The sequence below is a fragment of the Rosa rugosa genome, chromosome 3 (assembly GCF_958449725.1).
Source record: "Rosa rugosa chromosome 3, drRosRugo1.1, whole genome shotgun sequence".
Lineage (NCBI taxonomy): Eukaryota > Viridiplantae > Streptophyta > Magnoliopsida > Rosales > Rosaceae > Rosa > Rosa rugosa.
The window spans coordinates 41588661-41614635 of record NC_084822.1 but is presented as its reverse complement, the minus strand read 5'-3'; the positions used below and the strand labels follow the sequence as shown (position 1 = coordinate 41614635).

The 25975-nt window shown below is 37.4% G+C and overlaps 1 protein-coding gene, 3 long non-coding RNA genes and 1 pseudogene across 7 annotated transcripts; 4 read left to right on the top strand and 1 right to left on the bottom strand.

Moving 5' to 3' along the window:
• Positions 1-2600: 2600 nt before the first annotated feature.
• Positions 2601-6277, bottom strand: LOC133737745 (probable leucine-rich repeat receptor-like protein kinase At1g35710; annotated as a pseudogene).
• Positions 6278-13960: 7683 nt separating this feature from the next.
• Positions 13961-15652, top strand: LOC133741168 (uncharacterized). The gene is made up of 4 exons (XR_009861661.1): positions 13961-14585; positions 14682-14760; positions 15090-15177; positions 15497-15652. It is a non-coding gene; the product is annotated as an uncharacterized LOC133741168 (long non-coding RNA).
• Positions 15653-16045: 393 nt separating this feature from the next.
• Positions 16046-25429, top strand: LOC133740098 (uncharacterized). 3 transcript variants are annotated; one of them, XR_009861014.1, is made up of 9 exons: positions 16046-16072; positions 16148-16268; positions 16578-16662; positions 16874-16990; positions 17111-17148; positions 17663-17883; positions 17989-18067; positions 24804-24900; positions 25017-25429. It is a non-coding gene; the product is annotated as an uncharacterized LOC133740098 (long non-coding RNA). The 3 variants fall into 3 exon arrangements; XR_009861013.1 differs by having other exon boundaries at positions 17984-18067; XR_009861012.1 differs by lacking the exon at positions 24804-24900 and having other exon boundaries at positions 17984-18067.
• LOC133740097 (uncharacterized) lies at positions 18472-22229 on the top strand. Of its 2 annotated transcripts, none has more exons than XM_062167954.1 (10): positions 18472-19252; positions 19586-19751; positions 19846-19954; positions 20205-20280; positions 20406-20470; positions 21119-21220; positions 21543-21632; positions 21753-21827; positions 21942-21974; positions 22106-22229. In XM_062167954.1, exons 1-10 carry the CDS (start codon positions 19156-19158, stop codon positions 22208-22210), a joined length of 918 nt encoding a protein of 305 aa, XP_062023938.1. In that variant the 5' UTR covers positions 18472-19155; the 3' UTR covers positions 22211-22229. The 2 variants fall into 2 exon arrangements, with proteins under 2 accessions (XP_062023938.1, XP_062023937.1); XM_062167953.1 differs by having other exon boundaries at positions 18474-19252; positions 19556-19751.
• LOC133735877 (uncharacterized) lies at positions 22377-23915 on the top strand. The gene is made up of 3 exons (XR_009859321.1): positions 22377-22581; positions 23322-23407; positions 23530-23915. It is a non-coding gene; the product is annotated as an uncharacterized LOC133735877 (long non-coding RNA).
• Positions 25430-25975: the final 546 nt, after the last annotated feature.

The window sequence follows — 25975 nt, the reverse complement described above, 5'->3', positions numbered from 1 at the left end:
TCATATACACGCTACCAAGGTCACGTACCGAGTACCCTAGCTTTACTAGTTGGGATACAATATAGAATCGGGACCCGTAGCGCAACTCGTCAACAACGTTATTTCTGTAGTAATCAAAGCAGATTACTACTTCTTTCAACAGGTCAGATTAATCTTCCGAACTTTGGGCATAGCCAGAGCAGTGACGACAAAAGCCATATAGGGCTTGCAAGTCTTTTGTGGCATCGTTCTCTACGCAAGCAATACACTTGCGGATCTACATACATCTTGAGCTTTTTGGAGAAAAAAAAAAAATTTCTATATATAGTGTGAACAAAATGTTGTAATTAGGAATAGGTTTTCAGTCTCCTCTCCGTCATTTTCATCACTAATCACCGATTGAGTCCTCGTTTTCTTCTTCACTCAGGTTTCTCACTCTCGTTATCATAGTCAGTAAGCCACTGCTTGTTCTCTTCCAAATACTCTCGCCTCCTGACGTCCGTTGACGACAATACAAAATGATATTTTTTACATTTGTGCATAGTTGTGCCGAAAAATTTTTTGACCTTCGCCCAAAAGAAGACACTTGAATATATAGCCCACCCCAAATTCGAATTCTAGATCCGCCACTGAAGCGATACACATATGAATAAAGATTATTTACAAACATAAGCTCTTAAAATTGGGCCACAAGTGCTGGCCTATTAGTCATGAGCCTGTTATTTTTTGCTTAAACAAATGTGTACCGAAACAGAGAGATAGAGCCATCAACCGCGGGTGTCCAAAACAATTTCATTCTCATTAAATTACTACTAACATTATTCTCATGTGTGTTTTAATTAAACTATAAAATTATTATATTTAAAAGAAAATTAAGAGTATAAATATCAGTTCAAAAAAAAAAAAAACAGTTTATTGATAGAACAAAAAAAATTTGAGGTGCGTGCTTCGTAAGTTTTTTAGCTTCTTCACAACAAAGGCATGATAGTATTGTACTCAACTGCTAGTGCCGTATGGCGAGGTTCCTGTACATTTCATACCAATATACCTGGTAAAACAAACCAACACATTATCAACCAATTCCACAGTTTCCAAATGAGAAAAGCTTAATGATACAGTAAAAGGATTCTAATGGATCTGCAATCTTAAAATGCTAGTCTTAGTAATCTTCCAATCATAGACCTAGTGATTTCTCTGTGATTGTTAATTTGTCATTACCTGTTTGCTCCTCATGTCTATTATAATTGACGAACCCAACAGGCCTTGCATTTTTTTTTTTTTTGAAAGAAGCCCTAGATTTTCTATCAAGACTGAAAGATTCCACAGTTTACACTTACAGAAAATTTTCTAGTGGGTTTGCAGTCCTAAACACAAACTGAAAGCCAGAGCTAGTCATAACTTCTAACGTACCTTTTATTTGGCTATATATGTATTCATGATATATAGTATTTCAACAACACACTGGCCTATAATGTAATCATGATCTGTATAAACAAACTCACATAACTTGATAACCTTCTACATTTCTATGTTAGTCTAACAACAGATCCTTTCCTTCTCATGTCTCTGTAAATCAAAGTTCTAGCACTTATATCAAACATACTATCATTCAAACAAAAATATGCATATTGCATTCCCACTACCCTTAATTCTCATTTAGCACACGAGAATGATTGAATGAATCTCTAAAAAAAAAAAAATCAAAATAATAAAAAGAAAGTTCAGTATATAGCTGCAAATTATAGGGCATACTTATACAAAAAAAAAAAAAAAAAAAAAAAAAAGGAAACAACAGAAAAATATTCCAACCAACCTGGTTACGAAATGAGGCATCACCACTGTTATCCTCAAATTTGAAATCATCAATTCGTTTTGTTTTAGGGACTTCAGTAAGAAGGAAATTGAGCACTACGTTACCAGTCTCTCTAAATGCAAGTGCCTGAACACAACTTCTGGACTTTTAGTTAATAATGGATAAGCATAATCTTCTTCTAGGCTAGAGTATGCTGTGGCGGAGTCAACACTAGTTCTTTTCCGCCACAGTATACTCTTGCATCACCCACATATCAAACTTTTCATAAGCACTTTGCCAAATATCAAATCTCTTATGAAAGGCAAGGGATTCCTCTTATTCTGAAATAAAGCAAATATCTCTGTCCCTCAAAACTTACCAAATATTTCACTGGACATATCAATCGACACCATGAAACAGTCCTCACTAGATTGAGACCAATGTAATACACCATTGACTAGAGCATGTGTAAGTAATTGTTCGTTCACATAAATGTAAGAAACACAAAAATGCAAAAGGCATAGTGAGCATCCAGACTAACTTATACTTTATAGTGCATTAGTGAAACTGTACACCCTACATTTTCAATACCACAAGACATGATGAGCCTCCAAATAAACTAATAGTCTACACTGAAACTGTACAATCTGTTTTAGTTCTATTACAGAAAGACTATATCTTTATTATACCTTACATTGTTCGAGCTAGAGTAATTAAGAAATAATACTAACTGATTTATTCACTGGAAAAGTAGAATATAGAAAGTATAGGGCATGCAAAACTCTTTCAACTGTGAAGTAGGATTTGGTTGTTAAGATTCCATTTTATTTCAGTCACTTCTAGTTTCAAAACCTGCCAACTTGTTAAAAGTTATCATGTCTAACGGCTCAGAGTGGCAATTCTGGATCCTGGCTGATGACAATTCTTTTGCCACAAACTGCATAGTGGGCCGTGAACCTGGATCAGTGCTGGTGCAGGCCAAGGCCATTGTTACAATGGAAACCACTCCCTCTGCTAACCCACTTGATGGAGACCCCAGTCGTTGGTCTAGCAAATCCTTCAAAAGAAATCCTCTGTTTTCTGATTGAGAAGCCAGTAGCTCCCCTGGATGCCTTCCCATCATGATTTCTAATGCCACCACCCCAAAGCTGTATACATCACACTTATCTGTCACTCGCATTGTGAACGCGAGCTCTTCATGCACATTACAATACCAAAATCAACCAAGTTTCTTCCATCATATATATACACAGATAAAATAACAATGCTAAATTAACGAAGTTTTTTTATTACTATTGTGTCGGTAGAAACCTCTGTATAGTTGAAATACATAGAAGTTTACTAAATGAATGATTACCTGGAGCCATGTAGCCGTAAGACCCCGCTACAGCAGTCCAGTTTGAGGAATCCGAGCTCAATAGTCTTGCTGTGCCAAAGTCTGATAGCCATGGCACGAAATCCCGCTGTAGTAATATGTTGTTCAGAGTTATGTCCAGGTGAACAATGAGCTCGGAGCAGTCATTGTGCAAGTGAGAAATTGCATGTGCTACATCTCGCACAATTTTCACCCGGGTGTCCCAGCCAAGTATCTCTGATTCACCCTCCACCCCATACAATACCCTTTTCAAACTACCTCTCTCTGCATATTCATACACCAAGTACGAGCACCCCATCCAGGAACAGGACCCATAAAGTTTTATTACATTTCTGTGCCTCACTTCTGTCAAAGATCTTATCTCATTCTCGAAACTCTGGCGAATCAATTCTAGAATGTTGTCACTAGAATCTACTGACATATTCATTTTCTTAACTGCCACGACTTTGCCTCTGCCCAACACAGCCTTGTAGACACTACCAAATCCTCCTCTTCCAATGAGGTACTTTTCATCAAAGTTCTCAGTGGCGGTGATGATTTCAGAAAATGTAAATTTTTCTTCTCTTCTCTTTATTGTTGAATCAAAACTTTCAGCCAGCTCAGGACGATTGCTTTCCCCTAGCTTTGATCTCTTGCAGAAATTAAGGGTCACAGAAATTATGGTCACAATCATCAATAGACCACAAATGGGAACAAGGACACCAAGAAGAATTTTCTTATTGGACTTTTTGGGATCTGAAGTGCATGGAGTTAGTCCCTCTGTTTCTCCACACAAACCACCATTTCCAACAAAAGCATTATCCGGAAGTTTCTTTTGGAAAATGCCGCTTGTTGGGATTGGACCTGTCAAGTTGTTGTAAGAAAAATCAATGCCGACAAGACTAACCATTCTGGAAAATGTTGATGGGATATTCCCGGAGAGTTGGTTATGTGAGACATTAAGAATCTCCAGCATTATAAGCTTGGCAAGGTTTAATGGTAGTGATCCCGAGAATGTATTGCTGCTTAGGTCCAACAAGTACTGCAGGTGTAGATTACCAATCTCCTCAGGTATTCCACCTGATAATTTGTTGTGGCTTATGTTCAAGCTTGTTAACCTCTCAAACGTTCTAGGGTCGACTGGTAATACGCCTGTAAAATTATTATCAGACAAATCAAGAAACTCAAGCCTTGTCAATTTGCCAAGAAACCGAGGGATAACTCCTGTCAAGTAGTTCCTGCTGAGACTGAGATTGAACAACAAGCTTAGATTCCCAATGGCAACTGGAAATTCCCCACTGAATTCATTAGAGCCTAGGTTTAGCTTCTGCAATTGTCTTAACTGCCCAAGCTCAGGTGGGATTTGACCAGAAATTCTATTTCCATCCATTTGCATATCCGTGATGTTTTTGCACTCTCCCCATTGTGGCGAGAGTTGACCAACGAACTTGTTGTGACTAAGATAAATTACTTCAAGATGGGGATGGACACCAAATGCATTGGTAATGTTTCCGGTGAATTGGTTTTCATCAAGCCGGACTCTAGACAAAGCTGAACAATTTCTCAACCACTCAGGCAATGTCCCTGTGAAATTGTTATGATTCACTACAAAAGTTTCTAGAGCAAATCCACTACACAGTTCTTGCGGTAATTCTCCAGAGAATTTGTTCTTTGAAAGTCTAACAAGAGTCAAGTTAGGAATGTGTCTGCCAAAATCACTGGGAATGGTTCCCGTTAAATTATTGCTGGACACAGAAAAGAATTGGAGGGTAGTGAGGAGAGAAATGGTGTTCGGCAATTCCCCGTCAAGTTGGTTGCTAGCTAGAGAGATCCAATTTTGTCAAAACTTGCAAGTTTCCTATGTCTGAGGGAATTGATCCAGAGAAATTATTGCTGTGCAGATCGAGGATATCAAGTCTTTTCAACAGGCCAAGTTCTGCTGGAAGGTTCCCACTGAGTCTATTGTTTTGGAGTTGCAAAGAGATCATTTCAGTCCAATTGGAGACCAGAGAAGGCAAGATTGGTCCGGTAAATAGATTATCAGATAACACCAACTCCACCAAGCTTTTGAGATTGGACAAGGACAGAGGCAGTTCCCCACTGAGTTTATTCCCATCCAAGGCCAAATAAGTGAGGTTCGTACAAAGACCAAGCTCAGAAGGGATTGAAGAGTTCAAGGAATTCTCTCGAAGATCGAGGTGCTGAAGCTCCCTGAGTTGGCCTACAGAGGATGGGGTTTTGCCTTCTAAGGAATTGTTATACAGGCTAATAAATTGAAGACCAGATATCAAACCTATATCTTCAGGAATTGGACCACTAAAGTCGTTCAATCCCAAATAAAGGTGTTTGAGGTTGGGAAAGTTATATGGCATTGGCCCTTGGAATTGGTTACTGGTAAGATTAAGATGTTCAAGCTTGACCAGATTGGTAAATACCACTTCTGGTATTTGGCCAGTCAAAGCATTTTGGGACAAATCCAGGAATGTCAAGTTCCTACATTCAGATATAAATTCTGGAAATTCTGAATCTAAACTGTTCAGAGAAATATCAAGGTACCTCAACAAAGGAAAGCCTGAAAATTTAGTCCAGTCAGGAGTGTCTAAGTGGTTAACTCCAAAAAGAAAATATTGTACCTTTTTGAGATTGTCCAGCTGATAGGGAATGGTACCATTGAGATAGTTGTTGTAGAGACTTAGAAACTGAAGCTCCGTTAACTTGCCCATTTCCGCAGGCACTTCTCGTTCCAAGGTATTGTTTCCCAAATCCAAGGTTATGAGCTTGGTGAGGTTGCCAATGGCAGATGGTATAGGCCCTGAGAAATTGTTGCCATTGAGGTTGATATGCTCGAGATCGTGAAAGTTGTCGAAGTTGAACTGTGTTAGTGCTGCAGTGATGTTGAAGTTTGCAAGGTGGATTTCAGAAACTGTGTTGGTATTGCGGTCGCAGACAATGGCAGTCCAGTTGCATAGGTGGTTTAGGTTTGTGAGCGACCATGAATTCAGAGACTGTGGTGAAGAAGTAAAGCTGTTCTTACATTTTAGGAGAGCTTCAGCTTGTATTCTTTGTGATGATGTGACCTCCAATAGAAGCAAAAAGAGCAAAAAAATAAGAAGGAGGAGGAGACGCAGAGGAGTCTCCTGAACTGCTTTCATGATGTTGTGCTCGATCCGGTAAAGCAAGGAGTCTACACCAGGAGATGATCAATGTTCAAGCAAGAGGTTGATTTTGTAAGTTCTCTTAATAGTTTTGAAGAGACTTAAAATGACTTGGGAAATTCATATATATAGTTTGTAGTTTTTCTTTTGAATGCCATAGTAACTCCACTTATGAGTGCCCCGTGTTTCATGTTTTAACCTTTCGAAATTGTTAGTTAGTAAGAGCATCTTTAGCAGACTCTCTATTTTAGTTCCTTAGCTATTTTGGAGAGCATGTTTAACTTTTTATCTATTTTAGTAGCTGCACCAGACTCCTAAGGACATCTCCAACAGACTACTTATTTTAAAATAAATTAAATATTTAGCTAATTTTAGACTAAAATTCTACTCCAGCAGAATGCCTAAACAAAAGTTAAATTTAACTTTTGCTAAATTTTCTAGCTATATTTAGCTAGAGATGAGAGAGAATTTAACTAAAACCTAAATTTAACTTAGGATTTAGGTATTCTGCTGGAGCATAACTCAATAGTTAACTAGCTATATTTAACTTTTAGCTACTTTTAGCTGTGAATATAAGTATCACTGTTGGAGATGTTCTTATAAGTGATCTCCATTATAACTTTTAGCAAATTACCACTACCTACACTTTTAGCCCATAAATTACCATCAGCAAACCTGTTTTTTTTTTAATTCCCATGTGCTAGTGTGTAAGGCCCATGTGCAAGGTATTGTCCCTTGCGGTCAGATTCCTTCCATTTTTTAATTATTTATACTGACAAGTAAATTACGAAACTGCCCTTGTGATTTGGATAATGTGAATTAACACTGCTGAATGTCAGTAGCATTATGAAAAAAGAATATCTACAATCTCAACTCAAAAAAATAACTAGGTCACACATGATTCTCTCTCTGACTCTCGCAAGAGAGGTAGCTTGGCAGCGGCTAGGTTTTCCTGGTGGCGGCTTTGTACTCTCACCCAAGAAGGGGGTCTCTTCACCTCCCTCTCGGTTGTTCCTTGGTAACGGCGGGCGTGCTCGACGATGCCTGTATTCTGTAGGCTTCGGCCTTATTTTCTTTGCTGCGTTCGTGGTTTGCTTTCGCGGCAATGGTGGTGTGGCTAATAAGGAGGCGATCTGGGGTCATCCTGATGGGTCTCAATGGATGGGTTTTGCAAAGGCCACCGCTAGTGATTGGGTTGCTGCTTGGATGACAGATCTAGATCAGAGTGCTCTGGGGATGCTGGAGGCAAGGTCTGGCATCGGTGTATGCTCAGATTGCGGCGAAGAACGTTGGCAGAATTGGGGTGATCTCGGACTTATGGGGATCTGCTCGCCGTCGGAGCTGTTTCGCCAAGAATCGGGTCCGCGAGCTATTAATGGTGGTAGATGCACGGGCGTGGGTCTCCGGCGAGTGGTGCATGGTGGCGGTGGCAGGGCTGTCTTCTCACTTGGTGTGTGTCCTAAGTGGGTTGACAGGGACTGGTATTGGGATGTCCTCATCTCCGGTGACGGAATCTGGAGAACAGTGGTGAAGGCTTTCCAAAGTGGTGGTTGCGCAGTCGGTGTCCTCCGGCGGGTGTTTGGTGGCGGCGGTAGGGCTGCTTGCTCACTTAGGGTTTGTCCTAGGTGGTTGGGTTGGGCTTGGCATTTGACTGTTAGGGTGCCAATTTGGGCCCTGGTAGTTACCCTAGTTTTATTTGTTATTTTAATTTTGATCCTTTATCTTTTTGTTCTAAAAGATAATGGGTCTTTTTGTTTCTTGCTTTGAGTGGGAAAGATCACAAAGAAAAGAGATACCCGTTGAGCCCCTATATTGGAGGCGTTATTTTTTATTCCTCGGGCTTCTACTTTTCTTTGTTTGGGCTTAATCCTAGAAGGTGGGTGTGCTAGGAGATTACTAGTTTAGTTTACTCTGTTTAGGGGTGGCTTTGTAGTAGTTTCTACGGAACGGTTCTTTCTGTCGCCTCCATAGGGGGGATCGTTTTTGTACTGCTTGCTGAGCTGCATAATGGATGACCTTTACCCGCAAAAAAAAAAATGAAAAAAGAATATCTCTACATTCCATCTTTGTTTTTCTTAGAAACAACTCATTTATTTAATAATTCCAAAAACTATTTGTACATATTACAATATGAAACTTGGACACTATCATTTATCTCTGGCTTTGCTGCTTCCGCATACAAGCAGTAGTGTACTGAGGATTAGTAGTATGTCACCCCCAGCAGTATACTAGCCCCAGTAGTATACTGACTCTCAGTAGTGTATTGATCCGCAGTAGTGTACTGGCCCCCAGTAGTATACTAGTCTGGCCTTCTCGCGTTTGCTCACTTCAGCATTGCTTTCATTAGCTCCATCCTAATCCAATAAGAAAGTACCATAAACACAAAACTAAAGCATTACACAACACCACCAATCCAATAAGAAAGTACCATAAACACAAAACTAAAGCTACTGACCCTCAATACAAAACTGAGAATCCACCAAATACAGGGAAAAAAAATTGAAATTCAATTTTATTCAACACCAATTATTTGGTCATACTTTCAGATCAAAAACCAGTGAAATCAAATCAAATAGTTCTATGGAATAAAATAAAATAGAAAACAAAACAACAAATAGTACCAGATCTGAAAATTTTCAACCGAAAAGTATTGAAAGCTACTTTAACAAATAAGGAAAATAAAGGAAAAGATTCGGCTAATTACCTCATCCTCTTCGCAGCCTCCCTTCGCAGCCTCGGTTCGCCGCCTCACTTCGCCGGATTCGCAGCCTCCCTTCTCCGGTTGCTTCGCCTGATTCGCAGCCTCCTTTCGCCTGTTGCTTCGCCGGATTCGCAGCCTCCCTTCGCCAGTTGCTTCGCCGCCTCGATCCACCAGCTGCTTCGTCCCCTACCTTCGTTGGAGCCCTAGATCGATTTAGGGAGGATTTGGATTTTGGGATGGTTTCGATTTTGGAACCGTTCTAATTTTGGGAGAAATGGGTTATGTGAGTCTCAGTGGCATGTTTCGTAATTTTCTTAATATTTGAGTGTTTTTTCTATAAAATGGGCTAACAGCCTGTTTCAATTATTGGCCGCATGGGCTATTGGTTTAGGAGTCTGCTATTGGTAAATAGTAGTGTCATTTTGTAGTTATTGGTAAAAAGCTCTATAACTTTTAGCTATCTCGCTCATAAATATAGAGAGCGAGATGATGCTCTTTATTATCTATACTACTATTAAGGAAAGAGGTTTTGTTAGCCATAATTAATTTTTTTACTGTTATACCCTTAAAATATTAAATAACTTTTATATATCCAATTAAATGTTAGGGATAAAAAAGTCAAAATTTAAATTAAATAATTTAAAAATATATATATTATTTTCCAGAAATTAACTACCCATTTTTAAACTGATAACCACCCACTTTTCCACACCCAGAGGGTGTGAGCAGTTTCTAGTTTAATTTAAAACATTTCTCTTAAGTTATTTTATGTAAATTTATAAATACATTTAAACTATTTAATCTTTATAAATTTAAAATTAGCTAAACTAGAGAGCATTGATGCAGATATATTTCTAAAGTGGTTAGCTAAAATGACATTTTAGCTACTTTGGCTAAAATTTGACTAAAAAATGGCTAGCATTGTTAAAGATGCTCCAAGAGCAGATCGAAATTCCTAGGCAAAAACTACAGGCAAGTAAATACCACTTATGAGTCCACTTTCTTTACTAAATTAAGGTGTTTCATGTTTTAACCTTTTGAATTTGTTAGCTAAAGGAATCGCGTATGTGTGTGTGTCTATATATATATATATATAAGCGATTCATTTTTGTTACATACTAACATCTACACCGTTCAGTTTTCAGGTCTACATGAATAGATTACTTATTCAAATTTAACTAAATTAAATGATGGAATTACAAACGATATTATATATAGCACGCAGAATATGCAAAGAGGAAATATATGGCATGCTAGTCTCAGGCTATGTTTGGTATGGCTGTTCTTTGAGGAAAAGCTGGCTTCTGCTTATTTCTGAGAATAAGTAGCTGAAAAGTAAAGCAGCTGAGTGTTTGGTAAACTGACTTTTTATAAGTGCTATCAGTGGCAAAAGCAGTGTCAAAGTGTTTGGTAAACTCAAACTGGCTTGTGCTTTTTGTTTGTGGAATGACCAAATTGGACATGAGATTATTTTGCCTTGATTGTTTGGTAATACAATGTTGCTCAAATGCTTTTGTTATCATTTTTAATCTTTATTATGTCCTTATTAATTTTTGTCAACTTTCAATTTTTATAAATCATAGTGACCATATGATTAATATTGGACAATTTTAAAAATAACTTATTAAAATATATTAGTAACATTAATAACAATTGATTTCTGGTTCGCATCAAGTAACCACAAAAAATATCATAACATATTCAAATGTTTACGTTATTCCGCGCACTCATCAAACTTTGAGTAATGCTATTTCTTATTGTTTCCATTTCTTGTGCACCATGACCATGATATTCTTCTTCTACATCATCATCAATCTCTATCCCACCACTTGACCTATCACCTTCTCTTTCTTCACTGCGGACAAAATGTTCACTTTTAGCCTTTAGAACATCATCAATCTCTATCCCACCACACATGCTCAAATATAAAAACGTTTGCTTGTTGATATCAAGAAGTGCAACCACGTCCCACGTTGAATAAAGATGAATGAATGAATATGATAACAACTTCCATAATTTTTTGTCTATTTTATATGTCCATTCAATCATTCATCATCTGCATTTGCTTTATCACTGCAGCTTCCATGAACAAGATACCAGAAAACAACTGGATTATTACCCGATTACTAGGCCTAGTGGATCATTCATCATCTGGCATGCTAGTCTCAGTAGTTGTCTTCATATCCATAGGCCTAGTGGATTATTACCCGATTACTCCTTATGTCTATTATGATTGTTTCGTTGGGAAGCTTGCTCTTTTATATTTTTGGTTTGATGAACCTAATAGGCCTAGATTGAAGACTGCAAAAATCACAGTTTCCACATATGGGAAAAGCTCGATGGTACAGTATGGGGATCTGCAATCTTAAACCCAAACTCAATATGGAAATTAAGCCAGAGCTAGTCCTAACATACCTTTTGATACTGCTATATATTCATGATAGTATTTCAAAAAGACAATGGCACAGCAAGAGGGTCGCATATGATATATTCATGATCTGTTGAACAAAATCACATAACTCCAACAATTTCTACACTACAGTAAATCCACTCATGAGTGCTCCGTGTTTCATGTTTTAAATTTTTCAACTTGTTAGCCAGTGTAGAAATTCCTAGCCCGCAACTAGTATCACTTTGAATCAACTACCCATTCGGTGGTAAATACCTTTATTCAGTCAAGATCGAAAGTGGCCACAAACACCGTGTTTGAGAAAAAGTTATTTAGATTCAAACATGGCAGTTCTTAATATACTTACTATTGATTATGTTCCAACAACAATTTTGAAATTCTAAATATACGAAAGCTAAACAACGCTTTCACTGTTCATTTCGCAACAGACAAAAGGAATGAATAGTGCCTCCTCCGGAAAAGACCCTTCTGCCCTCCTTTGAGATTTTTTTTGTTCACCTGTGTTTCGATCTTATCGTCTTCTCTCTTCTACAGTCGGCCGTTCTATTGCAATCGTTGTTTGTATATTCCATCTCCAGCATCATCAGACATTTGAATTGTTTGTAGTTTAGAAAGCTAAACTACACTTTTACTGTTCATTTCAGAAAAGACAAAATGAATGAATAGTGGAAAGACGTTTTTACCCTTCTGTGTTTACTCCACAGAAACAGACGGAGAGAGAAGATGAAAGAGTTGTTTGGCTCCAATTTTGTTGCAGCTGGTCAACAGTCTCTTTTCTGCGCGGGCGTGCCAGCACCGTTCGGGTGCGGTCGTTGGGGATGTCCCTTGACCTGACTTCTTTTGAGCGACTGTAGACGAGGAGAGCACCAACCTCGTCGCAGGATTCTTTGTGCCTCGTGCTGGAGGACTTTGTCTTGTGTCACCAAGTCGATACTTAACGTTGTAGGTTAAACAGAGCGAAATCACCGGGAAGTAGAGAGAAGTACTTGCTAAAGCGTGACTTTAGCTTGGCTGGGTTGCTAGGGCGTTACCCTTGCTTGGCTGGTTCCGTAACCGTTGTGGTCGCGGTACTACAGTCGGCTCCCGAGGAGACTAGGACCGAAGCACTTTGACAGAGGGTTTGGTGGCACTGATAGTCGGCTCCTGAGGAGACTAGGACTTAGAGTGTGATCACCTATAAGAGAAAGAGAAGGAAAGGAGTTGCTCTTAGAGAGGTTTGCTCTAGAGAGAACTTAGATCATCTTAGAGATGTTTTGATGTATGAATGAGTCTTTTGGTCGCGGCACTACCGTCGGCTCCTGAGGAGACTAGGACCGAAGCACGTTGACAGAGGGTTTGGTGGCACTGAAAGTCGGCTTCCGAGAAGACTAGGACTAGGAGTGTGATCACCGATAAGAGAAAGAGAAGGAGAGGAGTTGCTCTTAGAGAGGTTTGCTCTAGAGAGAACTTAGATCATCTTAGAGATGTTTTGATGTATGAATTGGTGAATTGTTCTATGTTGTAGCCTCTATTTATAGGCTTCCAAGCAACACTATTTGGCATTTAAACAAATCATAATGGAGCACTTAATGGGATCATGATGGAGCACTTATGAGTTTATGGAATTGTTAGGTTCAAGCACTTAAACACTAATGGAATGTTAGGTTTAAGCACTTACTGCACCAATTTTTCTGCAGCTATATCTCCACCAAGAATTCAGATTTTGACCATGACTTCTTCATACGAAATGTTCCACTATGAATCTAGATCATGCTGACCAAATTTCAGAGCTTTCTTCCATGTGGTTGGGCCGGAAATGCTGCTGGACCTCTTACAGGTCCAGTTTTCCAGTTTTGCTTCCGCAGAGAATTGGACGGATTGTTTAAAGGCCTTCAACTCAAAACTAGCTCTGGGACTCTTCATAAGAAATGATCCTTGGGCTGTCTAGAATGGATCTGCAGAGTTTGAGCTCATTTAGAGTTTATTTGGTCAGGCGGCCGCTCCTTCTGTTTAGCTCGGTTTCTCCTAGCCGAAGTAGGAAAATGTGCTAAAGTTACCTTTTCATGCTTCCATGCTTCCATAGTAGGCTTTATTTAGCCTCTAAATATATATTTCGAGCTTGTCGACAAAATATAGCTTGAGCCACTGACATTGGCTCAATTTCTCCAACACATGCCTTGTCAGGCCAAAATGTTCATTTTGGGTCCAAACAAGAGTATTGAGAGAGAGAGAGAGATCGTTAGCGTCTACAACTCTGATTCCGGCTTCCCTGCTGCGCCCTTCCTTTCTCCTCCGCGTTATCAGCTGTGTTCCTCTGATTAGCCGCTGTTTTTCCTGTTGAGATTTGCTAAACCGCTGTTGTAACCGATAATCTTTTTTTGGATTGGGTTGGGCTTGCGGTGCTTGATGGTGGTGAGTATCGGTCTCATCAGATTTCATTATGGTTTGTTGATTGTCCGATTGTTTGCTTAATGATTTGTATGTTCTTCTTTGGCTAGGATTGCGGCTGGATACCTGCATCTAAGGATTCTAGGCAACAGCAGCTGTCTGTATCGGACACCTGTTATTTCGTTTGTTTGCCACGGACCCTGCCACCGCTTTGACCTGTGTGTTTTGGTAGCTGACCCATCGGCAGAAAGAGAGAGGCGTTGATCTGTCTCCCTTGGTAGTTGATCCATAGACTGAGAGACTGAGAGACTGAGAGAGAGAGAGGAGTTTGATCCACAGAGAAACAGAGAGATAGAGAGAGGGCGAAGAGTTTGCATGATCGAGCCCGGAGTTCAGTAGCCTGGAGATTTGACGATTTTTGTCTCACGGATATAGGTCGTGGCTTGCTAATCAGTTTTGGTTCTGCTTCTTTAACATCCCTGTTTGATATCTTCAAGATTTATTCACATGTCAATGATTTGCTGTGGATAAGAAGGAAAGGGACTGTGATAGAGGTCGAAAGAGACTCTGAGAGCGAAGAGGCTCTTTTGCTTTAACCAAAACACTCCAATAGCTCAAGTGAAACTCGCCTGCAGTCTATTTGTTCTTTTGATTTGACGATGAAGGTCTCTAATCTGACGATCCGTACTATAGCATTTAAAAGGTAATCCCCATCTTAAAGTTTCCTCGCCGATGCTTGATTAGAAACTTGAAAAACAAACACATTCATCAGAAGCTTGGTTGAGACGGAGGGACGAGAAGATCGAGGAGGACGAAGATGGAACTGGGTAATCGATTTTGAAGTCGTGTTTTTTCCAGTTTGTTCTAATCAAATAAAGCTTTAGATTGTTTGTTTTTGTGGTTTAATTCGGAATTTCTTTCAGGTCTTAAGATACTCCAAAATGGTCCAAGTGAGGGATAGAAGAGGGGGGAAGATCTCGGCGAGAATAGACCGGGTGGAAGGTAATTGTGAGAATTGGATTTGTGGTTTTGTTCTTGATTGTTTTGAATAGTTTTGTGTTTTTTTTCTTCTTTTGTTAAATGTTTTGTGGCTTTGATTCCGATCCTGGACTTTGAGGTATGAATTGTGAAGACAATACATATGGTTTGATGGCTGAAATATAGAATTCTAATTCGATTCGAATGCTTTCATCCCATGATCAGTTTATATATGTGACATTTGGTTAGGCCATGCTTTGCTCCTCACACTCTGTTAATGTGAGAAAGTGTATATTGTAAAGTTTAGGTCTTTAGGGTTTTTTATTCGAGTTTGTGATTAGTGGTTTTTGTAGGTATTTTTGCTTCTTTGGTGGCTTTGATGTTCAATTGCGTGAAGAAAGATGACATTGATTACTCTCCTTAAGAAGAGGGCGAGTGGAGGTGAGTAATTTGATCCCCAGCTCAAGATATATGATGGAGATTTCAGTTTCAATTTTGATTCAGTATTGAAATAATTGACTTCTTGATTTTGGTTTGTGAATGCCATTGGTGTTGTTAACGTTAGGACTCAGTACACTCCTTATGAACATTTAGATGATTCTATGCTTCAGCAATTGAATGTTAGTGTAAAGTAAACATTCTGTGATTCCTATTTGTGAGATTGAATTAGGTTTATTTATCTGAGGATCGGAGGGTGCATTAAATGTAGGCTTAAAAGATCATCTGACAATACAATACATTCTATTGTATTGTGTGCCAGATATTGAAGGGTTGAGTAGTTTTGATGGGGATGTTCTTCAGTCGACCATATTCAAATCCGGGGTTGACTTCAAGAACAACAATGTTTTGGTGGTTGTCTCTGGGAATTCTGGCATGGAAATTGCTTTGGATCTGGCAAACGATGGTGCAAAGACTTCAATCATTGTTTAAAGCCCGGTAACTGTAAGTAGTCAAAATCTGACTTACCTTTACATAGAAGATTTAGAACATGTTTTTTTTTTTTTTTCCCTACAAAAACTTATTCACAACTTCTTTTTTAGTACTGTTGGAGTTGGAGTAGCCAAATTATTTGATGCAAGATTTGCTTAAATTTTCCGGAAAGTTTCAGAAATTCAGAAATTTGAGCAGATTAGGAGAGAATTTATTTCAGCAGGTAATAATTTAACAAAGTCTGTTGATTCTAAATTATCATATCAATCTCATGTTACCAGAATAAAGACTTGAAGTGAGCATTATTCTATTCTGATTGTCAGAGTCAAGGTTGCTCACTCTTGGGAATACATGATACACCAACATTACAGGCAAAGGAAGACTTTTTCTTGATTGAAAATGGCAGGTACATATTTAACAGTGTCTTTTGGACCATGAAGTACATAATGACACACCAGTAACTTTTTATTTTCTGAAGTAGATACGCAATTTACAACAGTGAATTATGGAGCAGTAATGTAGCTGGAAAAGAAGAAACTAAATCTACACAAATAAAAATGCAACATTTCTTTTTTTCGGTGTAGCTTACTGAAATCATTCAGGTAAAACTTTTGTTTCTTATCTAATGTTCAAATTACGGCATATATTAAAGAGTGCCCCTTATATATTTAAAGTTCAAGACATCTTTTGTTTCTTCATGACCAGCTATAGACTTATAGCCTCATAATATGAAAGTGAAAAACTTTAGAACAGAAGGATTGCTGCATTCGTTTGTTTACAGCATTTCATTGCTTATTCTTCCTGCTGATATATTAGGTTTCTCGGTTTGATTTGGAGTAACATAGGACATTTGTATCTGCTTTTGGATATTATCACTTATTTCCTCTCTTTCCCAACCACATTGTATTCAGATTTTAAACATGTCAAAGGTTATATCACAGTGGAAGTTTACAAGGATGGTTCTCCAAAGGTTGTGGATAGATTTCTCGATTTATGGTAGGTATTCAATAGTGAGATGCGTACTGATAGTAATTTCTCTGTTGTACTTATGTATTCTTTGGTTTTCTGCTGAGTTTCTGAACCAGTCAAGTTCTTAAGTAATCATCTTACTATTTTGCGGACTAGCATTTCAAACTTATTTCTTTTACTGCTTTTCTGACGACTTAGGTTTCCCTGAAACACTTTCATTCTGTTGTATTTGTTGCAGGTTTTATTCGGAATCTTATCAAGAGGAAGCAACTAATTGATGCTGTTAGATGCATTTGCATCTTGCAGTTAATTGACAAGTTCTGCCAAAAAAAGAAGAAGAATTTATCCAACCTCTGTAAGATTAAAAGCACAGAACTCAGGATATTAACAAAAGAACAAAAAAACTAAACTTTCTGTCTATAATATTCTGTTTCTATGACTAACTATTGTTACCAATTCTTGAAATGTTTTGCAGGGCTGCATATATGGCTCCATGCACTCTGAACAAAAAAGGTCAGTTAAATGCTCTTCATCTTTGTTTACACTGTATCCCAACTGCCTCATTATACTTCTTTCATAACTTTTCATTAAATGGTTTTATCGCTCTAATCTCTAGCAGATTGCATATAGATATCCATCATACTTGCCAAATAAATTTTTGATATAGATCAGTGACATGTAGAAAAAAAGTGGTTGTTCTAATGAAAGTTGGCTACCTCTGCCTTTAGAGACTATGAGTAAATGTAAATTTTCAGAAATTCATGGTTTCCATTATAATCCAAATACTTTAACGTTAAAAAAAAAAAAAAATTAGATGGTGGATACTAATTTTGTATGCAACACTACTGGAAAAGAACTCAGAAAGATTTCTTAAAAACTTCAAGAAAAAAGAGTAACAAGTTAATGGTTGGTTCCTGAAGAACCAAAAACAAACCAGCTCAACGAATTGTATTTTCCTTTCATGAAGGGTGCACTTTCTGCTCCATTGAATTTGTTTTAATCTTTCTTTTCTTTTCTTTTTTCTCAGTAATTACACTATTGGTTCATCACAGCCTCAACCAACCATTACAAAGTTCATTCAGCACAAACTGGAAGAAAAAGAGGAGGAAAGAAATGAAAACATAGGACAAAATGATCTTCTTGCACGATGCAGAATAATTTGCTATGCAAAATAATTTGCTATCTCCAATACAAAAACAGCATCACAGGCTACATTCATTGACAAGAGTCACCACAACATTCATATCGGTAAGTCTGATTCTATGTTAAGAAAACAAGAGTAGTATTTTCTTCAGTAAACCTTTTCAATTTTTATTACCTAATTAAAATGATCTGACCTATAATTCAGGTCAGGTTGAAGAGATACTTGGAGATGAGGCATGTTGATGGAAAGCTGGCCTTCGAGAAGCTTATCTGCTTTGCTTGCATTTGGGTAATAAGCTAAGCTAACTGATTCATTTCTTATCAATTACACTTGCTTTCAACATTTCTTTCTAATGGAAATACAAACATGAAACAAATATTCGTATCATTTTGAATCAAAACTACTCAACATGAGTGGCAAATGATTAACTATCAATAACTCTGATTCATGCAAAATTCAATAGCATGTTGTTACTGTTTTTGCATTTTCATTGTGTTTAAGTGCAACTTCCGATGAATCAGCCTCTGTAATTCCACATCATAGACTGAAAATTTAGTCAACCTGTTTTCAGCTCTCTGCATTTGTTTTATTTTACTCAGATATTGTCAAATTTTATCTATCCCACTATGCCAAAAAGGCCTTCAGACGACACACTTCAGACGACACAAGTATTGTTTTGTGTCGTCTGAGTTTTTCAGACGACATAATTTTTTTTTATGTTGTCTGAATATAGGCTAAAACCATACGAGTTCAATTTGGAAAAATGACCAGCATTCAGACAACACATTTTTGTTGTTGTAAAAGATGATGATTTCCTATCTCAAATTTGGAGGGATATCCAAAATTTGATCAAGTACTTTTCCCTCTCTAATAGCCAAGCTCTAGTTGACTAGAAAATGTTGTGACATTCAGACAACATTTAAATGTCGTTCGAGTGTAGAGCTTGTTTTAAAATATTCTAGGTTATTTTGACTTGTGCCTCGCAATTAAGTCATTTTCTGTCCTTCTCACTCGATCTGCTCTCTCAGCTCGACCTAGACCTCGCGAAACTGAAAACCTCAAAAACCAGCCTCTCTCATCCTCACTCAGCTCTCTCATATCTCGATTCTCACCCTCTCCTTCGTCTTCTTGCTCTCTCGATTCTTCTTCTTAATCTCTCCCTCTTCTTCTTAGTTTTGATTTTAGGGTTTGATTTCGATTAGGTTTTTCTTCTATTTAGGGATAGGGACCTGTCCATCAGCACAAGTCTTTCACTTCCCAAGAACTAAATCACAGAGCAGGGGCGGATTCAGCCCTGACTGGGTAGGATTCAAGCCCCATCGCCGAACTCGGTTGGAGAATTGGAGCACTCCCGAGTCCCGACCCGAACACGGAAGATGGAACACAGAACACAGCAACCTGCAAGGCTACAACCAACAACCAGTCTCCGCCAGTCCGCCTCTGCAGTCTCTGAGCTTCGCCTCCAGGCTCCAGGTATCTCACTATCTCTCTCTCCCTCTCCGAGCTCTGCTCCTCCTCTTCTTCTCTTCTGAGTTTCTGAATTCTAAATTTCTAATCTGTAAAATTGGGTTCGCTACTTTGATTTCCATTTGATCTTGTTGGGAAATTATGATGGGAAATTAGATTTTGAATGGGTAAAGTTGAAATGGGTTTGATTTGACGATTTTCATTTGATATTTTGATCTTGATGGTAATTTTAAGTTTTTAACAAAGATAATGTTACTGATTAACTGATTTTCTCCCCTCCTTTTAATTTTGGATCTCTCTCCTTTCTAGTGTTTTCAATCTGCTGGGTGACTGTTGCAGTAAGGAAAAGATCGTCTCCCATCACTTGTCAGCCGTTTTCAATCTCAGCAAAGAACTCAAAGCCGCCATTGACGTGCTTCCAAGCTTTGCGTCGCGGTCCAAACGACGTTATCGTCAAGTCAAGGAGGGATTCTCCAGGCCTTATCTTCTCCAGGCCTCCACCAAGGTAGTTCCTATTCCAACTTTTCCTTGTTCTCATTGTTGTTGTTTCTAAATTTAATCTATTTTGATTTGGGTTTTTTTGGTGCAAAATGAACCAGATGGCTTTGGAATCCTATACATTTGGACCGTTCAAAATCGGCAGCAGGGAAGTGTTTCACAGCTCTAATCTATCGTATGCCTTGGATAATCTGTGCCATGTTGTTCCTGGTACCGTTCTTACTCTCTTACTCTTGGATGCTTTGATGGCTCAGGTTACTTTTGCGGTTTATGTAATACTTATTTTGAAAATTTGTTTGAGATGTAGTTGAGTATTAGAATAAGGTTTTCTTTCTACGCACATGGAGGAATTCTAAATCAATTGTTCTTAGTCAGAATCAATGTGAATTCATTTGAAAGTTCATGGACATTAACATTCTTGAGGATGGTGTAATGAGACTGGACATTTCAAATTGTACAGATGAACAAAATACGGCAGGAGCTGCAGTCATATTTGTCAAATGGACCAATTACAATTGTGACTGGGAGTCAAACAGGTTTTAGTTTTCTTCTCTTGCCTTTCTAAGATTTCTGGGCTATTGATTATATGATTTGTGTTTCATGGTTTAAATGTCTAGTAGTTTATGGGTACTCTTTGACTCTTTATTTTTTGTTAGTGCAGGTGCTAGCAGATATGGTATAATTATTGTTGCAGTAGTGGCAGGATATGGCTACTTTTGGTGGAAGGTAAGAGGTTTGTTTTGTGCGATATGATAAACAGTACAGACATGCATGATTTCTGTGGTTTATTGTTGGGGAAATAAAGAGACAAATATACGTTCACATTGTAATATTGATATTGTAATTTCCATAGTCCAAGTTACCCTTCTGCCCTTATTAGGGTCTTTGAAACTTTTACATTAGTTTCTTTCTCTTTTCTTTTTTGTTCATATCAAAAAAATAGAACAAGAAGTCTCATGTGATGTTTTATGTTTCCTGGCCACGTTACAAAGCATTCCATCTTATTCATACATTGGAAGTTTATTATATATATATATATATATATATATATATATATATATATATATATATAGGTTTAGAGTACATGAATTATTTCTAATTTGAGGAGCATGTCAATGATTAAGAAATGCAATTTAAAGTGTTGGCTTGGTCATTATCTCTGTACCTAGGGCTTCTTGCCTAAAATTATGTATTTATAGCTTGTCAATTCTGTACTTATGATTGGTTTCAGCAAATAATAACCACCTTGGCTTGATAAACTCATTAATTCATTATGATTCAGGACAATAAAGGATTGGATGACTAAATATTTATAATATTTTTTCCTTCTCTTCTGTACTGTCAAAATTTCTTACTCTACATGTGTGTTTTCAGGGGTGGAAACTTCCTGATATGATGTTTGCAACAAGACGTAGCTTAGCTGATGCTGGCAAGTCTTTTTCTAAACAGATTGACGGTGTCTTTTCATCGATTTCAGTAAGTTTTCCTTTTCTCATCTTATGTGTACTTTGGAAATGGGGACAACTGAAACTTCTTTATTAGATCATGTTGGATTAGATGATGGCTTAATCAACTACCATTAAAGAGCACCGTATATATGGTGCTTGATATTCTGTTAACTTTGGTCATTGATTCTAATTGATGCAGTTTAATTTTGTTTGTCAATAAAATAATGCAATTTCAGTGTCTGTTGTCCTTGAGGAAATTTGGTAAATTCCTTCAAATTGATAGACACATTTACCTCAAATATAAGTGCATAAACAAGTTTCTACTCTGTTGATATTTTGCTTGTTTTCAGATCACCAGGCGACAATTATCTTCAAACTTGGATGGTGTGGACTGTAATTTAGCTGAGAGTATTGAAACTACTGTTAGGACACAACAGGAGGTGGGCCCTGTCAGATACTAATGAGCTACTTAAATTTTTCTTCTTCTTCTTCTTCTTCTTCTTCTTCTTCTTCTTATTGTTCTGGTTTTGTTAAGTTTAACTTTTTCAAGACATTTGCAGGTTATTGAACTACAAGGAAAAACAGATTCCATCAGCACGGATTTTAGAAAAGTTCAACATGCAGTGCTGACTCTGGTAACTGATTTTATTTTGTTTTATCTTATTTATTTATATATCTTTCTTGTTCTCCTACAAGTAGATTCACATATATGAATTCGAAATCTGAATTTTTTTTTCTTTTTGTCTCAGGAAACTAAGATTAACATAATAGAAGGCAAGCAGGTATTATAGTACTACTGACCATGCACATGATACATGTACTTTTGACAAATGATTTATATACTTCATGATGCATTATCTTTGAGGAAAGATAGAGTTTCATTCTAATTGTTCTGGCCTTCTGACACCTCTAGGATTCAACTAATGACGGAGTGTGGAGGTTGTGTGACTATGCCAAGAGATTGGAAAATAGCAGAACCACAGAACGTATTCAGGCATGTATTGAACTCTTCCTGTGAACACTACTGGCAGACCATTTCTTATGTCTTATTTAATAGAATTTTAGGTTTTGTTTCGGTCTAACGATTGATTTCATCATGGCTGTATGAAAAATTCAAAACTTATGTCTTATTAGAATGTAGAAATAAGTATAAAGTTGCAATCTTTTTTTTTTTTTTGTTTCTTTTGACCCATTTCCCTTTTTTCTGTGCACATCGTATCCTTTTGTATGGTGTTTCGAGTTGAGGCAAGGCATTGTTTTGCTTATGAAAGTTTGGTAGAATTTTTGTGTTTATCTGCTTGTGAATGTGCATTGAGGGATTTTGTTTTTGATTGAGATTGTGGCGAGGCAATACGGAGCTCTATGGGAAGTAGAACATGTAGATTGCAGGTAATCTCAGCCTGGTGGATTTGGGAGTGTTCACTGATGCCAAATTCTTTCTCAATTTCATATATGTTCTCCTAATGATATTATTACTCTCTTAAATCTAGAACATGCCTTTCATGTCAACAAAAGACCTAAAGCATGAACTAATCATAACTTTGGCATATCTTAGATCTCTGTTATACATAACTTAATTTACTGTAATGGTGATGGTGTTGGTAATTCATGGAGCAGTAAATTATGTTTTGAGGGAATAAAGCAAGCCTTGGTAATTAGAATTAATTACTAAACTGTACAGAGACATTGATGAATAAGCATGACTTAGTTTTGTAAAGTTTTAGACCATCAGTGTACCCTTCACTTCGATCTTCTCTCCCTTCCCTGTTCTTTTCTTTGGGTTTGCTGCTAGATTTCATGATTAGATTGCAAAATTTAGATTATTGTTTAGTCATTCCTTAAACAGAAATATTATAGCTACAAGTTTTTTTTTTTTTTTTTTTTTTTAGCTTTGGGTCAAGTTTGTCTCATAGTGGGATTGCTTTTGTTCAAGTTTGCTTTTTTTGGCTATGGATTCTGGAGCTGAAATCAGCTTGGCTCCTGTTGGCTCAAAGCTTTAAGATTTATTAGCCAAAACATGTAAAGTTACAAGAAAACAAGGGATAAAACGAGTATGGGAATGGATTAAACAATGTTTTTCTTGTATGTTTTCACTCTATTTCTCTCACTCTCCATTTATTCTATTGCAGTGATGGATTCTTTTTTGCTGTAAAGGAGGATTCATTAATCGATCAAGGAAGCTAGGGAAAGCAGAGGTTTTTTACAACTTAAGCAGGTATATTCTCAGTTTATATATATATATATATATATATATATAAACTGGCTTGGCATCTCCTGAACCCTAAGGTCAAACTTTTGATTGCTCCTGATACCTCATTCTGATCGTTGTCATTGCAGTGGGAAAGAAATATAAATCACTATTACACAATGGAGAATGCTGATGTTGTCTGGGCAGAGTGGGCAAAGTATGTTCTTAAGTTCAAAGATAACTAGTGTGTAGGTTAACTAGTAGTTGGAGATATGTAGCATCAGCTTTTGGACATGCATAGTTGATATATAGGCCAGATTTTGATTGCAGTACTGCTAGCTATTTTGCTATGTTGTTTAGTTGGTTGCTCAGATTGTGTATTGCTTCTGGTTTATTAGCTTGCAGTATTGCATGCATATATTTTGCTGGCTGCCCAGATTAGTAGATATGGGCCATTTAGAACTGATGCTGATGATTAGGTTTGTGTACATGAGACAATGGTGGATTAATGGGAATTGCAATGAATGATTTTGGATGTGGATTTTATGGTTTCATGAATGGGCAATTTTAATTTCCAAAATGCATGCATACCAATTGTAACAAAGGACTACTACTATGTGTTATCTCAAATTGCAAGCTACAACAAAAGCACACTAATGTGTGGTTGCAGCTGCACAAAAGCAACACAAAAACCAATTAGAAATCTATTGTCTTTTCGGCTTTGGGACGACAAAAAATTGTAGTCTAAATGGCAAAACAATAACATAAGTTAGATGTAATTGTTGGCTGAAGCATATAATAACAACAAATAAGTGTGGTTTGCCTTGATCACAGACAATATAAAACATGTACTATTAGTGGTCTTTTTTATATTCAGATCACAAATATTTGTCGTCTTAAATAACCTCAAACAACAGTAAATTGTCGTTGTAATGAGACTGACATAACAGAAAAAATATGATATCTATTGTCTAAACCATTTCCCAACATCACATACGTATAATTTCAAAAGCTTTCACACAACACTTAAATGTCATATAAACCTACCCTAGAACGGCACTTAATTGTCCTCTGATGCGCTTTACGACCACAAATAATTGTCGTTTAAAGTCAATTGGCACAACATTTAATTGTTGTTGTATGACAAATCACAATGTTCCCAAAATGCAAAACTCATCAGACAACACATGACTTTTAGTCGTCTGAAAAATCAGACGACAGAACACTTCTGTCATCTGATACCCCCAAGACACGACACCGTACTAGACGACACATTTTGGTTCGTTCAGACGACAGAACAGTTCTGTCGTCTGAAGGCCTTTTTGGCATAGTGTCCATTCATTAATATTGTTGTTACCATTTCTTTTTTCTTTATCTCACTTCAGCCAGTGAAAATCTAATCTATTGTTTTCTGCGTATTTAGCCCTTGAAAAATGGATATATTCAAGAAATTCAGAAGACCAGATTTTAAAAACTCCTACATACACAGATTTCGAAACTTAAAGAAGTTGTGCTCCAAGGTTAGCATAATCATTCACTATACAAATCAATCACCATCATGCCTCACTTCATAAATTGCAGTCATATCATAGATAGCCCTTCATGCGTAATAAAATTTGTCAAATGTACATTGCAGGGACTGAACCATAATCTGGATCAATTTTCAGTGAGATTAGTGGAACAACAAGCCACAAAACCTCAAATTTTCAGGCCAACATTTATGAAACACTTCTCATTATTGTGTTCTATTTATAGCTTCATTAAACTATACTTACCAAGTTTGATTTGAAGTTATTAATTCCAGTGAGAACTTCGTGTAACGTGTTCTAATAATGCAGCTAAAAAATTCAAAAGCTGTACCAACCTCAAAGGCTGCGTACATCTTCTGAATTCTTTAACTGCATGATTAAAACAGGTTACACGAATTTCTCCACCGGAATCAATAAATTCAAACCAAACCAAATCTGTAAATTTCAACAAAACATTTAAACTTCAGTTATTCCAATAACATATAACAATAATTCCCGCAGCAAAGCGCGGGCACTCTTTCTCGTACTCTATTACACGCAAACTCATAATCAGATAATAAAAGAATACAACAAATGCAACTCAAAAGTATATTAATTCTTCACAGTTCTTGGGTTATCTGAGATATGAAGTTCACCGTTTACGTACCTTCATTAAAATACGTTGAACGTTATTGATGCTAATGTTTTGAGTTGAGTATTCTGGATCACATTTAAGATCCAATTGTTGAAACTTTACGTTCCTCAAATTGTCTTGAACTGACTTGACTAGTTCCGAGGACAATTCAATCTCGGCAATTGAATATCTCAACTTGTCTAACAAAGATGGAAAAAGTAGCACACTTCCAGTTTACGAGCGAAGCTTAATTGTATGAGACGTCAACAATAACTGAAGATGGAAATTAAAGTTGTTGCTAAAATAGTAGCACGCATTTCTCGTCTACACATAAAATCAAACTTGCAATCATTATATTCCAACAAAGTCCAGTACCTAAGGAAATATGTTGCATGCTCCCCTCGTTGGATAGGAGGAGGTGAGCGTCGTCGCGTTTTGGATGGTTTTGGTGCG